The sequence below is a fragment of the Strix aluco genome, chromosome 6 (assembly GCF_031877795.1).
Source record: "Strix aluco isolate bStrAlu1 chromosome 6, bStrAlu1.hap1, whole genome shotgun sequence".
Taxonomy (NCBI): Eukaryota; Metazoa; Chordata; class Aves; order Strigiformes; family Strigidae; genus Strix; species Strix aluco.
This window is the reverse complement of record NC_133936.1, coordinates 24,284,777-24,300,162: the sequence shown is the minus strand read 5'-3', so window position 1 is coordinate 24,300,162 and position 15,386 is coordinate 24,284,777. Positions and strand designations below refer to the sequence as shown.

Sequence of the window (15,386 nt, the reverse complement as noted above, 5' to 3'; positions counted from 1 at the left end):
AAAATACTTTCAGAGCATGGGGAAGGTATACAACTGAAAAACTACAAAACTGGAATTTAAAATTCCAGACCTTGGCCCTTGCTTTATTTTTTGCCATATTTGTAATGGGAGAAGTACCTTACACGACAAATTAAACTGGTGACGTTATATCATGTCTGTCTGAACTAGGAATTTTTTTAAGAAAGTAAAGAAAGGTTTTCTGAGTGTTGATGCAGTGCGAGGGTGGAGAAGAAGCAGCAGCAGAAACGGCATTCCAGTTACAACAACTATTGCAGTACTCTTTTGTCTGGTACTGCCTCCATTTTGCCAGCCCAAGTTTCTCCACCTGAAGAGCTGGTCACAATGTCCCCCTGAAGTAGCCTTAATATGTTCACTTTTGCACTACACATTTAAATAATAGCATTAAAATATACCCCCATTTGGATATTCAAGGCTAGAAAATAGTTCACACAGTTAGCAGATGGTTTTAAAGAGGCTCTGCTTCTTACCTTGTCAAATGGTGGGAGAGGTAACTGGGGAAAAATAAGGCAAAATGGTGAGCCAACTTCAAGGCTTTGTGTTTGGATATAGGTCAGATTGTGCCACACTCGGTAAAAAATGAAAACGTTCAAAGGCATGGTGAAATCTCCCCTTTTGAGGACCAAAACTAAAGAATGCATCAACAGGAGACAAAAAAGACTGTGAACCATCCTTCTTAAGGGGTTGGGTGATTCATCAGTGCAGAGCCGACACAGCTCAGACACCTTTCCCTGATTGGGAAATTTTAATGAGCCACCTAGGATGAGAAAGCAATTGAAAATTCCCTCTGCAGTTCTGCGAATCAGCCCAAGCCACAATTGCCAGGGTTTGTTTTTTTACCCTCTTTGGTATCTTGGAGTTAATTGGTGTCCCCCCGCCCCCTTTTTTTTTTTTTTTAATTTGTGGGAAAAAAATCATACAAAATGTCTAAATCTATCTCCTTTCAGCTCAGTGGGAATTGTGTACAGAAAGGTCATTAAAAGGAAGTGAATGGAATTAACCACATAACTCGAACTACAAGAGTTGGAAAAGAAACCTCTAAAAACCAGGTTAGCTTTGCAGCGCTCACTCCTGATGCATTCGGAGAGCACAAAGGTCAACGGAGCTTTCATCACCTCCAAAGATGCAGCTAAAAAGGGAAGGAAACTATAATGAAATGACTGCATCTGTCAGCTGGTGGAAACCAACATAATCCCACTAGAAGATGCAGTTTAAATTAGATAACAAATCTGAGGCTGGTAAAGTTGCGTACTGGGAAGCCAATGTTTCATTAAGTGTACAGACGAGGCTGAACATTCGAATGCCACCCTGAAGTATATTCACCAGGATCCTTGCTAAAAGGCACTGCCCTTCCTAAGGCCCTTAAGTTTCTGCCTGCTTATGGAGAAGGTGCACTGGCTGTGCCGACAGGACTCAGTGCAGTGGCAGGGAGAGGACACCTGTGCCCCACGGAACCATCTTCACACCTGAGCCGGTGCTGTGCTCTGACCAGCCAAATGCATCTGAATTAACCTGCACCCCTCAAATGGTTTCTGGGTCCTGGCCCAGCTCATCTAGCACTTCTATGCCCTGTGGCGTTGCGGTATGTCACACTGCATGCTGAGGCTGCACCCACACCAGAGCTTAGGTCGGATCAGGAGCATGCTTTTATCCCACGTGTCCATCCTGTCGCACGCTTTGGTGGAGCCACCTCTGAGCACATGGATGGGCTTTCTTCCAAGTCCAACTACGCCAGAAGATCCACACTACAATAACTAATGGGAACTCAGCCCAGGAGACCAGCGCAGGGCCAGCCTGGGGTAAAACCTCCCTGTGTGACCTGTTCCCCTGTACAGAAACCTTCCTGCTGCGCTGCACTAGCTCCCAGATGAGTCTAATAACCTCCCTTGATGTACATGGGTCTCTAATAACCTCCCTTGATGTACATGGGTCTCTAATAACCTCCCTTGATGTACATGGGTCTAGCAGTCTACACGTCACCCGGGGGAGCACACATTCTCAACTCGTAACCCAGATTTGAGCTTATTGCCTCTTTTTCCTCGTGGCTACAACAGGAGAAATGCTTCTTAGTTAGGCAGCCAGTTATAGGGACTGATTAGAGTAAAGCTCCTTTGAGAAATTTATTTTTAAACTGATGTAGGCCAGCTTTTTAGCTGTAAAGATGGTGGAAGGTACGATCCCAAGTGCTTCTGCTGACCCAGTTTTACAGGAACAGGCACCACTCTTTTACAAAAATGGGACAGTAAAAGAAGTTTAAACCCTTCGATCCTGGTTTACCCAGTATCTCCAATTCATTTTGGAACAAATCTGGATGGCAGCAGTAGTTGGCTTAAATCAGCCTCTAGGGGAGCTAGAAGATTGCATCCAGGGATTTTCAAAGAAGCAAGCTTGCCAAATTTTCTATATTGTATGTACTACACCAGTCTTTGTTAGTGTTATGTTTAATGCAAATTGCCTTGCTCACATTGGCCCTAGCATCCTGCCTGAAAGCTCAGTCAATCTACTCCTTCCAGTCCACTTTTTAAAATTGGTTTAGCTGAAACATCTTTAAAGGCAGGTATGAGTTAGTAAGCAGATCTCGGACAAAAGTTTCCAGCCCAGACAAACTCAGGTGACAGACTGTGCATTCCCTGGAATGGCATCAGAGACGGGGGTGCTGCGGCAGGGCGGATGCCAGGGAAGGCAGGCCTGGCACGCGCCCACGGCTGCGGAGGGAATGGCTTCCTTGGGAAGGGGCCCGACAGTACACAGAGCAGAGAGAACCAACTGGGAGGTCACAGCGAAGGCAGGACCCAAAAATACCTGGTTCTCAGTTGGTACATCAGAAACCTGCAAAGCTTATGTCAGCGCTATGCAGGCCCATTGAACTAGCCCCATCCTCTTGTAACAATTCAGCTTCTGTCCCATAGACTTTGGCACACTGTCTCATTTGCAGATTTTGCTGTCATGGGTAAAATATGTACTTGTCCTCAAACTTAGCAGGGTTTAGTGCAACCTGAATTTCTCTGCAACGCTAAGAGCTCTATTCACTCCTTCTCTTGCTCTTTCCTAGGGGAGGTTGCCCACCTCCCTGCACTACCACTCACAACCCATATTGGAAATGGAAGGGAGATACAACCTACTTCATGGACTTTTAGTTTCTTGTACAGTTGCAGACGGGAGAGAAAGATGCACACCTACAAAAAAGCAGCTGTACAGCATTACAAGCTACATGCATTCAAGAACACTGAGACAGTCTAAGTAATTCACATAGTGATAAAGAAGATTTTCATAGAAAAAAAAAGTGCTTAGGATAAAAGAAACAAACAAAAAAAGGAAATCTCCAGACAAAAAGCAAAAAGCTTTTTCAAATTGATGAAATGATTTCAGTACGAGTCCAAGTTCCTACTAAGTACAAACCTAAATGCCTTCTCTGCAAGCACCACCAAGTACAGAAATCAAGAGACTTCTACAAACAATATGCCCTGAAAGCAAAGCAGCCAGATAACACAAGATGAAAGTCAGCCACCCACAAGTTTAGGGTGGACACACAATGCAGATTTGTCAAATACAAAAGGAAACAAATCCTGCTGTCACAACCCCTGACTCTAACTCAGAAATGCTTTGCACACCATTTCCACATAAATGATTAATTCTAAAACCCTTGAACTCAGAGTCGACGGCAGGCTGGATAAAGAAAACAAAAAGCATGGGACAAACCTCACTCTCGAGAAAAGACAACGTGGTGGCAATGCTTTGCTGGAACATCTGGAGTCGTCAACAGTCCCGTTACACAGGGTGTAATGAGAGATCCTTGAACCAGCTCAGCTTGGAGCTGAGGTTTGATTAGGATGTGGCATGCTGGTAATTGCCTTTTACCAGCCGCTGCACAGTCGTTCTGCCATCTGCAATGTGCTGCACCTACCCCTCCCTCCTTCCCCAGTACCGTCAGTGAACATAGTCACCAGCACAACCAGTCCTGTCCCCCCCATCCAGCAGCCATGCATACCACATATTCCCCAAACTCCTCTTGGTTACATAAAAAGACACCACCTTCCTACCGAGACAAAAGTAATAGTCTGTCCGCTAACATCAGGCATATGGCACTGCTCAAGTGTGAATGGGTTTTTTTGCATAAATGGATTGTTATTTCACACCCATTGGGATAAAAGAAACAAAGTGCAAGTCTGAATTACAAAAGTTATGGTTAAAAAAATTGTTCACAAGGAAACAAAAGCTTTCAGTCAAAGCTTTCTGTGCCACTCTTCTTCCTTGCCTGCGGTTTCCCATCACCAATGCAGCCCCATTTGCCACCTTGACATTTGGTCAGCACTTTCCAAAACAAGAGGCTTCTCACAGCAAATTATCTGTTTGTGTCCAGAAGACACTGGACCCTCTGGGTAGTGACCGTTAACCAAACCAACTGATCTAGTGCTCCCAGCTTACCTTTGGACCATTTCCCGGCTTCAAGTGATAACCAAAAACAAGCTCAAGATTCACTACTTTCTCTATGTTTTCTTCAGCTCCACCTGCAGAATCCTGACAAAAAAAGGCAACGTGAGACTTCACATCTACCACAACCCCCTGGGAGACAGGAGCAAGGCCTCTGGTGGCAGAAAGGATTTGCCTTTCAGATGCTTCAAGTCTGGCAGGCAGCAGGAAGGAGCCATCACTCTGTGCCAATCACACCGCTCCAAGCGGGGCCGGGGTTTCTGCGCGCAGTGGATGGCACCTGGGAGATGCTGCGTGATTTCTGCTCCTGCCTGAGCCGCTCCAGTAAGGCACAGTGCCGCCGTGAGCATCGTGGCAGCCACTGCCATTGGAGCTGCGGCCAGCACGGCGGCGAAGCCCCGACTTTCATTTTCCCCTTCGGGAATGTAAATTCACTTTAAGTGTATTTCATTCTACAGCTGTGCAATAAGTTATGACTAAAAAAGTTACTTCAGGCTTTGGGGTCTAGAATTGTTTGATTAGCTCACTGAATTAAATCAGGCAAATATCTACTCTGGCAACCCTGAGGTTCCCAAACACTCTCCCTTTTGCATGGCTCTTGTTACTGATATCAGAAAACCAACAGGTGAACACAAGGGTGACCAGATATTATAAACCACGCTTCTCTCCTGTAACATTAACAAACTGAGGAATGATGGGCTCATTCCGGGCCAGGGGTCTGCTGTTGAGTGGTGAGCAGTTGGTGGCATCAGTTTGCAGGAATGGCTCTTAAGAGTAATTTCTGATTAATGACAGCAAAGGAATTGCAACTAGTCTTAATTTAATACTACCAGTTCCACAATAAAAACTTAGAGCCTCCTTGAAAACAATTATTATTATCCTATTACTTGTTCTGATGTGACCCATCACTGCTGTTTACCCTCCGCATTTGTCACAACCCTCAGGAACTGCTGCTTCGCCCTCCCACGAATGGTAGGAAAGTTGAGACATGAGAACAGTAAAATATTCACACCAACACGATAAGCACTTCTTATATAAAACAATGAGACTTGCCTTAATTAATGGTGGAAAATGAAACAGATTTAGGTAGTCATGGGTTAACTTCTCAATAGCAGTCTGGAAAAAAAAAAAATCAACAAACTCAGATGAGATCTATTCAGTATCTCATACTGAAAATATCAACAGGGCAACTCCATGTACACCGTGTTTTCCAATGTAGATACATTAGAGCATGTCAGAAGAGGTTAAAATACAGCCCTGTTCTGGAAACTGTCATTGGCCCCATTTTGCATTCAGAATCAGATCTGCTTAATCAGAGAAAGAGATGTGTAGGGGTGTTTTGGTTGTTTTTATTTATGCTCAATCAACCCAGGAAGCTGAAATCTTTCTTTCTGGGCATTATTGACTTTATTAAGTTTCAATAATTTTCCCTGTAGGAAATGTAAATTAAATATATCAGTATTGGTGTGTGGCATGGAAAAGACGGCAGATGAGCAAAAGCGGAATAAATCTGTGTGACTTACGAAGCTAAATTTGCAGGACTAGCAATTAGGATACTCTTTACTAGTAACTTGTGGTATAAAATCATTGACACACAACAGAATCATAGATGCTGTTTTTAGAGAAATCCTTTTCCAAAGCTGACTGCCAGGAAACTGAACTCTCTCCTGTGCTACAGTATTAATACTATTACTGCTAGTAATAGTTGTAGATCCATACGAACTTGTAACTCTGGGGGTTTTTTTATACCAGACATGTTCTCTACTTAGCTTTATAACTTTTTTTGTTGTTAATGCTACTGAAAACACACAAACTCCTTCTTAATATTCACACTATAACCTATTGCAACATTCAACATACACTGTTAAATACCTTTAAATGAATGATGTGTCCTCTGGAAACAATTCCCATGTCCTTTAAATCCTCTTCTTCTAGAAGAAGCAATCGTTTCCCAGTGATATGATGTTCCTTAAACAAGCTAGCATATACACTCATTTCACCAGAAGCATCGCCTTAAGATAAGAGAGGTTATTCAGAAATCCATAGGGTGCTTTACTGGCGGGAGAAAAAGATGGGCAGAGCATATATATTCATAAATGTGAATACGAAAGAACACATGAACAGCTTTTACCTTTTCTAGTAAGTTGTTGCATCCAGAAAAACTGCAAAAAAGAGGAATCAAGTCTTGAAGTTCATGTTATCAAAATTTTATATTACAGTTATTTGAAGTTCACAAATAATCATTCTTTTTTAAAACAAAATTTAAAAATATTTCTAACTTTGGGTTAAAGGACTCAAGATTCACCAATGCAAGCAATTACTTTTATTTAGCTTTTTTAAACTGCCTTCTATTTTGCAGCCACCTTCCTCAGTTTATCACTATGAAGAACAACATAAATGACTGAAGCAAAAACCTAGCAATCTGTCACATACTAAAAGGGCTGAAGTTAAGGAGCAGGGCTATTATGGCTTTTGCACTGGCTTTCTAGACAGTCCAGTAAATGTTAGCTAAACAACCCCATGATACACAACACAGAAGGAGGGTACTAGATGGGGCATTAAAATCACTATGACACGTCACTATGCTAGAAATCAATCATTAATGGTTTTGTTTAGCCTTTTAACTGAATAAAAAGGTAACAAGACTCAATACCATTATTTTATATGAAAGAAAGATTCCACATGCCCTAAAAACCCCTTAACTTTCTTTCTGTTAATTGCCATTCCAGTGGCACACAGTGGGATAAAACCTTTGAACCCGTTTTGTCCTGTCAAGGACAGCTCTTGCTTAGACAGGTCTTGGGGCACTTCCACATTCGTTAGAAGATCACTCAGAAATGCCCTCCTGGCTGCTGACAGCTCCCAGCACAAATTATTTTCTGGACATTGGAGAATGTGGCTGTTTTATGAAGGTTGCTTGAGTCCTTAACTTACTCATGGTCATTTTAAAGCCTTTCTGGGACACAAGTTTTACTGCTAGCTGTTTGGTGAAATCTCACCTAGATGTTCTGATCCAGCTTTTCCTCCCTCTGTACCCACTGTAATTTGTTAGAGAGCTCCAGCAGTGCAACGTTGACCACATTAACACAAAATACTCACCACATCTTCTTCAGTCCATGCACAAATATCAAAGGAGGGCAGCAACTGTGTGAGAGATATGAATTGAAAAGAAAACTGTCTGACCATTTCTGCCCCTCCACCCAAATTTTACTCTGGTGGCTGATTTTATTCAGTTCCCTTTCCCCTGCAAAGGACAGGACTTCAGGCTGCAACTTTCATACTGACATACTAAACCCCTGGATTCACACTGACCACGGGCTGGCTCCAACAGCAGGGTGGCAGCGCTAAATCGATGCCATCACTTTATGTAGGTAAAACTACATAAGATACGTAGATAAAACTATCAGCAGATCTCCAATAGAAACAATTTAGGAAGCAAAAGTAAACCATCTGATGGTGAGGGATTCTCTAGCTGCCTCCCCTCTCAGCTTTGACACTATGGGACGGCTTTAGCTTTTGCTACAGCTTTGGTACCACCTGATTTCTGCAATGAAAATAACGCTGTGATTACAACTCTCTCCCAAATTATGGGTATTTTCTGCAAAAGGAAGGAAAACTATCACTAGGCAGCAGTGAAAGCAGAATTTACAGTCGGGCCACTGTGGCTAGTCTTCCTGTACAGACAAGTCTCCTTTGGTTTTTGCCAATGCTTTGTAACTGCTCCCCTGAGGCTGGGGGAGCGCAGCACTTCCCAGCCTCCTCCAGCGCTGCAGCACACATGGGGCACGCTTTGTTGTACGTAAGATGGTGTTAGCTCTTGAGGCACAAGGAAACCATGGAGGATGCACAGGAGAATGGCTGTGCTAAGTGAAATTCTGGGCTGACTTGAAAACTGGCACAGGAGGAGATGTCACTGTAATACCGATTGCCGTTTCACTCATTCAAGCGTATGGTATCCCAAGCTTCACCTTCTTGGCGTTTTTATCCAGCTAAAGGGTTACCATTAATTGGTATGTTATATATTTAGACTGGCAGTGTCTCCCAAAGGCTCAATACCATGGTGTAGTTGCAAACTTATTCGATGTACATAACACTGATTTATGAGAGACTCAGCTCAGTTACCCACGAGCCCCCAAGGCTTTGTTACCTCCTCCAGAGAGCCCTGCCATGCAGCAGCTCTCCAGCCCCCACCCCCAGGTCAAGCATGCCCCTCCCACCCCTGAGGCACTCACCCCTGCCTGCCTCCAGCTGAACTCCTGCCTCTCCAGGCATAAGACCAGGCTCTAGTGTAATCCTCCCACAGCTGTAAGCCATCCCGGTGAAACACCCTTTGCAGCCTCCATGTGAAATTCCCATCGAACAACTTGTGACTGCCCAACACCCCTTGACTTCTGCCTCCACATCTATCACTTCTCACTGCCCACCTCACTCTGAGGACTCTTCAGATCCTCTTCCGCCTCCTCCACCAGTGTCTCAGCCAAACCTTGCTGTCCACAAACCACCCATGAGACCAGCTGAAGCCACCTCTGTGAGGAGGACCTAGTGGACCCTCAAACCCATCCCTTTGCCCACTACTTCCCCAAAGGGGATGGAGCCAAAGGCATCAGGGCAAAGTAGCAGAGGGAAGATGTGTCTGCCAGAGAAAAAGAGACCTTCCTGACTTTTTCTCTCTACTACACCATACTTCCAGCCAATCTTCTCAACCTACCTGCTGTTAGTCAGGCATTCCCTATGCTAACAGCCACCTGCAGCCTGGGCAGGACGCTGTGGGGCAAAAGTAGTGCTGGAGGCAACACCTGAGCACAAGGGAGGGCAAGTGGCAATTGTAAACGTCCTTAGGAAGGCAGTGGGTCATGCCTTTTGCAGGTACTTATAGTCAAACCAGCTGGTACTGCGGGAGGAGCCCGGCACAACAATTTGTACAATGATCATTTACCGCATAAGTCCAATATTGCATTTTTAGTTGCACAATGGATTTTTTTCAGCTTTTCCCATGTTTAAATATAACCAGTGGCAGAATATGTTCTATATTATTTAATTAAAAAAAAAGATGGGAGAATAAAGGAGAAATGTCACACAGTGAGCAATACAAAAAGTGACTTAAACCAGCAGACAATAAGGAACCTCTTGAAACACCAGCATTTTACACAGGGACACAGATGCATAAAATTTACTGTCAAAATGTTTATTGCAAAATAGAAGTTTGGAACAAAGAGAAGCAAAGGAAAAAGTTCACATCAAAAGAAAGTTTATGACACCAATTGAGGAAATTGAATACATTGCATGATTTCTTTTTGTTTGTTTGCTTTGGTTTTACACTGGAAAATCAAATCCACAGTGTGAATAAAACAAGACATCATATGTCAAGTGCAATAAAGAGAATAACTGACGCTGCAAGGTTTTACCACACAGAAGTGTAACATCGCATGTTCCACACAAATGATATATTCAGTTTACAGCACAAGAGTTTTGGCACAGGCTTTGTGCTCAGCTTTGTTTTTTCAGAAGGGAAAATTAAGTTTTCTAACACTGTGAAAATATTTTCTATTCAAATTTCATCGGTTCACACCTGAAGTGTAAGTAGCATTGACTCCTAGTATTCAGTACAAAACTTCTTCAGTAGTGCAAAAGCAAGAAATGCAGTGGACTATATCTGACTTTAAAAGGCATATGAATATTTAGCACACAATATAAAATGTTTAAAGATTGTTGGTTCTACACTTTTAAAATTAAATCTTCACACATCAGAAATCTCTGTGCAGATTTTACAGTGTACACTAAGTCGAAGTCTGGGGGAAAAGGGAAAGGTCTCTCCTCCAGATTCCTACCAGTGCATTTTAAGGGCTGTGAAAATTACTAAATGAACTTACTTTTCTACCTGAATGTTCTACCTAGGACTGTAGTTAAAACCTCTGTCAAGTTAGAGGTCTTATTAAAAGCCTGTAAAAGCTGCCTGATTACAGAAAAAGGAACTACAGTACTAAAGACACACAGTAACGCAGCTGAATACTTAACAGCTATATGCACACTATGGATTTACTGCTACTGCTGACAGCAATATAAATCATTATTGCATCAGGTATTTAACAAAAAGAAAGGGAATCAACATCTAACAAAACCGCTGGAACAATAAACAAATGTCAAGACAAGAACATGACTGTGTGACAAAGAGCTGCACCAGACCTGCGCCTTCCTCCTGGAAGCCCTTCCTGCCTGGAGGGGACAAACTCCACGTCTGGCAGCACACAGGTGGCTGGGGGTGCAGCACACCTACACACCGTACCTTAGGACATTTGTTACCCCAAGGAATTAGTGGTGTGACTGTCACAAAAATGACTAGATCAAAAGTTTTCCTCTATAAATTCCCCCTTCCATTTTTTCCCCACTGCTGAAGGAAAAGAAAGGGAGTTGGGAGTTGGACATCCTGTCTTGGTCCCAGCTCACCCTGTATCTTTAAGCATGCCAAAAGCCAATCCTCACTTATTCTCTCAGGCCATTTACCCATCTAAGTCGATGTTGACAATACAACAGCCTGATAAAAATGAGAAGTTCAGGCCTGGTTCTTGCCTTTCCCCTCCACCAAATGCAGCAATATTACTTTACCGCAAATACCTCCAGGGCTTTATGGAAGGTAGAAAACTGGGATCCCAAAAGGCCTGGTGGGGATTAGTGAGCTGAGAGGTGTACAAGGCATGGGAAGGTTTTTGGTGGCTTTGCTCACAGCCCAGAGCAGCCAGAGGAAAACCTTCTGGGTTTGGTTAATGCTTTCATCACCTGACACACTATGTGGCTGTGGACTGTTGGGGGATCTATATACCCTGGTGATGGTACAGGTAGAAAACAGATGGGGCTGCACTTCAGAGCAAAATCAGGTATGGAAGATGAAATACTCTGACCTCCAACCAAAATACCTGCCCACCAGAGCCACTTTCAAAACCTTTATCTAGTGAGAAGCATACCAGAGGCAGAAACAACACAGTTTGATTCTCACATATGATTTCCGGCTTGTAAACTGGAGACATCTGGTATGAAAGTCATCACAGGAAAGTAAAAATGCAAACAATACCATTATTTTTTTAACAAGCATAGCCAATATCCTAAGTATAACACTATCTCAAGGGAACTGCATCAGAAGAGTCTGTTTAAGTTATCACCTTCTCTACAATTCAGAGACAACCTCTGCTACTTTGAACGCACAGGCAAGTTTTACAAGAGCTTAAATTTTTCTTTAATATAGCTTAATTTGCTTTGACAAATAATGTATGGGGAAAGAAATGGGAAGGGGGGGGGGGAATCTATCTTTGTTTCATTAAAAAATACTGGAACTAAGTAGATAGCGGAAATTCCTATGAGCATGCTACCAAATTCTGATGGTATTTTGCTGAAATAAGTTACATACCTGGCTAAGAACAAAACCTTGAAGACAGACTTAAATCTTGTGATTTTGCAATTATGAAACCCTGTATCATACTACTTGAGGACTACATTTACTTCTGTAAAGATTAAAGAGTGAATTTATGAATTCAGTTAAAACTCATGCAAATATAAATGTGCATGAAGTGCTCTAAGATTGTCAGATGCTAGAAAAGTGCAAAACACCAATGCTAGGGACAGATTTTTTGGGTTTTTTTGAATACTAAATGTACTGAACCAAATTTCATTTTCAGTTAAAGCTGTACAACCCTATATTGCTTATGTGGTACAGTAATTTATGCACAATGACACACATCTTAAGATCTAAAGTGCACATATTAGATTACACAAATCCATCAAATTTTCCTGGGTGCAAAGTGGCAGTTACAAAAATAGTATCATTGCTGTGGGTGTTAGCAGACGTAGACTTACAAAAATAGTACAAATCTGCACTGGAAACAGCCTATTTGCTCTTATTTCCATTTAATAATTTGCCCTTCAATGTCCCTTTTTCTCCCTAAAAGGAGGTTGCTTTGATGGACCTAAGAAGCCATCCCTACCTGTGCCGAAGGAGCAAGTTTCTCCTTGGGATACTCTGCAAACTTATTACATCATTTAAATTACAATTCTGTTATGAGAAAAGCTTCCTGATACAAGAGGGTTAACTTCAAGCCAATGAATTTGCAACTGTTAGGAAGAAGGTGGAATGTGGAATGATGTCCTACAGAAATTAAGCATCTTGGAGGGTCTAATCCTGTGCAAACAGAGTGGAGTAGGCTAGCTCAAAGCACAGCACTTGCTGCCTTGCAGGTTACTAGACCAGTGCTGATGCTTAAGGATAAAACAATTCTCTCTCACAACCCAAAGAGGTGCCCACTTGTCACACTAGAAAAACTCCTTCAAAGAACTTTCTCTTTTGTTGAGTGAACATGTAATGATTTCAGGCCTGCTGTTATCTAATGTATCCATTTTTCTCTAAGCTATCTACAAAAACACTCACCATAATATGTAGGTTAGAGCCGTGTAACAGGCAAGCCTATAATTAAAGAAGCCACTCAAAAACAGAAGTTTTCATAAAAGAAACCCCTTCAGTAATTGAGAATGGAATTTTGATGGCTTATTCCCACTACAGCTGAACTAGACAGCAATGTTTTTCTTTTGAAATGCTGCCCTTCTTTCTTGGGCAAATATTTTACAACATCTTCTTTTCTAACCTGCATTTGTGTTTGCACTGGTTTCCCTCCCTCCTTCTGCATCACCACTAAAGGGGTCATCAGGAGAAACATACTCGCTGCTCTCAACGTAAGTGCCTGGCAGGCAATTATTGCAGCAGATTGTTACACACTGAGTTTTACGGTAAGTCATAACAGCAGTGGCAATACTTTAAAAGTGATTTAGCTGCAAAAAACAAGTACGCAGAGACTAGTAAATATTCCTCACGTTACCAACATCATGGAGAATTTCACGTAAGCCACAGTAGTAGGGCCCAAGCTGAAATGTCATTGAGGCTTCTCTTTGTCCTTTCATAAGGACATACGTTTTAGGAGATGCAACAGAATCCAAATTTACTAACACCGGTTTTTTACTCTCAGGTACAAGAATAAGTCCATTAAAGTTAATGAGGCTTCCTGCATTTACATCAACATAACTGAAAATTAGCTTCTAGATCACAATATCTGATAATAGATGCAGAGGTGTGATTGCAGTTCGCTTTGCTAGAGTGAATTATATACACATGCACATACACGTGAGGGAAAAAAGAACATTTATACAAATCATCTACTAATAGGAATTATCTGGATTCTGCTGCTATTTGGTTTTTAAACTGTGTATTTAACTAACCCCTCTCTTCCCCTCAACCCAGCCTCTCTCTTCCTAGAAACGTACTTGTGACTTCCCACAATGCTGCCTTGAAAAAGGCTTTAAATTAGAAACACAGAAATCCCTTCACTGCAACAGTAAGAAAGAATGGATCGTAGAGAATAGCAAATCTGGAAGTGCAAGTATATCCATATGATTGACAATTAAAGGGGTAAGGGAAATGGCAAAAAACACAAATGAAAAATTTGAAGTACATTAATGGCATTAAAGGCATTGAAGTTTCCCCAAATGTTTTCAGATCTTAAGGTTATCAAGCCATAGTTTCTGTAATCAGGCATCAAGAATTATAGATATAATCATGGTTCTTAAAATAATAATTAGTTTGGAAAGTTTAGTTCCAAATTTAATCAAAGCAGAAATAAGTCAGCACAATCTAAACAAAAACAACATGTCTTTCTACACACAAACATGCTCAGCCTGGAAAAGGTCTCACTTTTTTTTTTTTTTTTCTTTTACAGGATTTAAACAGACCAAACTGACAGGATTCTTGTTCTAAAACTTTATTGGTTTGCTTTGCTAAAACCGATTTCAGGGTTAATTCTATAACTGGTTTCATTCGCTGCTATCATCTGTGTCATCAAAATAATCATCATCATCATCGTCATCTGACCAGTCGAATTCACTGAAACCCAAAGCCATGTTGATTTTCTTTCCTTTTCTCATAGAGGTGGTTTTAGAAGAATTCTTTTTGGCTTGCATGTTTATCTGCATTCCAGAATGCAGGACAGATCCTGCTTGGTTCAGAGAGAAGATATCCCCAAAGCCCGTCATCATCAAGGCCTTCAGACTTTGGTTCATGCCAGCTACCTCCCCGTTACTTGTTGCTGTGATCTGACATGACATCTCTGCACTGTTTGACTCCTCTGTTTTAGATTCAAAGTAAGACTCCTCAGACATTCTTGCAGCAAGAGGTAAGAAAAACTATTTAAAGGAGGAAAGGACAGAGCAAAAGTGAAAGTTAGAACCAATTTAAAAATCAAGAAAAATGACACCACCAGATTAGTTGGCAATCAACAGAAAGCACAACGATTAGTGAATCTAAACATGAAGATCAGGTAAGAATTCATTAAACCAGACAGCTTCATTCTGGGGTCATTGTTCTTAAACAAAAGTGCAAAATCACTGAGTCGCATGGCAAGAACCACAGGTAGCAGAGCTTTCATGAAAAAAGAAGGTTTAAACTCTTCAATCCTTCATTTTGTACAGCGTAAAACAGAATGTGACATTTCCCAGCCAGGCGGACTGGCTCCTAAGGCAATGCGGGTACAACAGAAGTCTGAGTGAGTTGCTTAATTGAACCTTTCAGGATTGAAGAACAGATCACATTAAGATCAGAGAACCCAAATGAGCTCCTGAAGTTTGGTGCAGAAAAAGCAGCCCTCTTAATACCAGAAATAACAGCAGCAGTATTATTTGTGCAAAGACTGATTTTGAGCATATGCTCAAAAGGAGAGGAAGGGGTCACCCTGCGACGGCCGCAATCAGAAACAAGCCTCTCACCAACGTAAAGGACACGGGAACTGGCCTCCCGCCCGCACCAGCACCTTGCTTCTGGAAGCTGTCCCAGGGAGGAGCAGGCAGGGGAAGAGGGGCTGTTTGGTCGGCTGGTCAGCTTCTTCAGCTGGTTGCTTTTTTTTTTTTCC

At 42.1% G+C, this 15,386-nt stretch overlaps 1 protein-coding gene across 3 annotated transcripts in view; it reads right to left on the bottom strand.

Moving 5' to 3' along the window:
- Positions 1 to 15,386, bottom strand: part of MAP3K20 (mitogen-activated protein kinase kinase kinase 20) — a 92,265-nt gene that overhangs the window by 14,419 nt on the left and 62,460 nt on the right. Inside the window, exons 12-16 of one of the 3 annotated variants that reach the window (XM_074829134.1) lie at positions 7,549 to 7,593; positions 6,581 to 6,611; positions 6,322 to 6,461; positions 5,503 to 5,565; positions 4,444 to 4,536 (exon numbers count right to left, since the gene is read on the bottom strand). In XM_074829134.1, coding sequence (XP_074685235.1) covers positions 4,444 to 4,536; positions 5,503 to 5,565; positions 6,322 to 6,461; positions 6,581 to 6,611; positions 7,549 to 7,593 — 372 coding nt within the window. Of the gene's footprint in view, positions 1 to 4,443; positions 4,537 to 5,502; positions 5,566 to 6,321; positions 6,462 to 6,580; positions 6,612 to 7,548; positions 7,594 to 9,613; positions 14,665 to 15,386 lie in introns of those variants that run through there. The other 2 variants (XM_074829133.1, XM_074829135.1) reach the window with 2 other exon arrangements.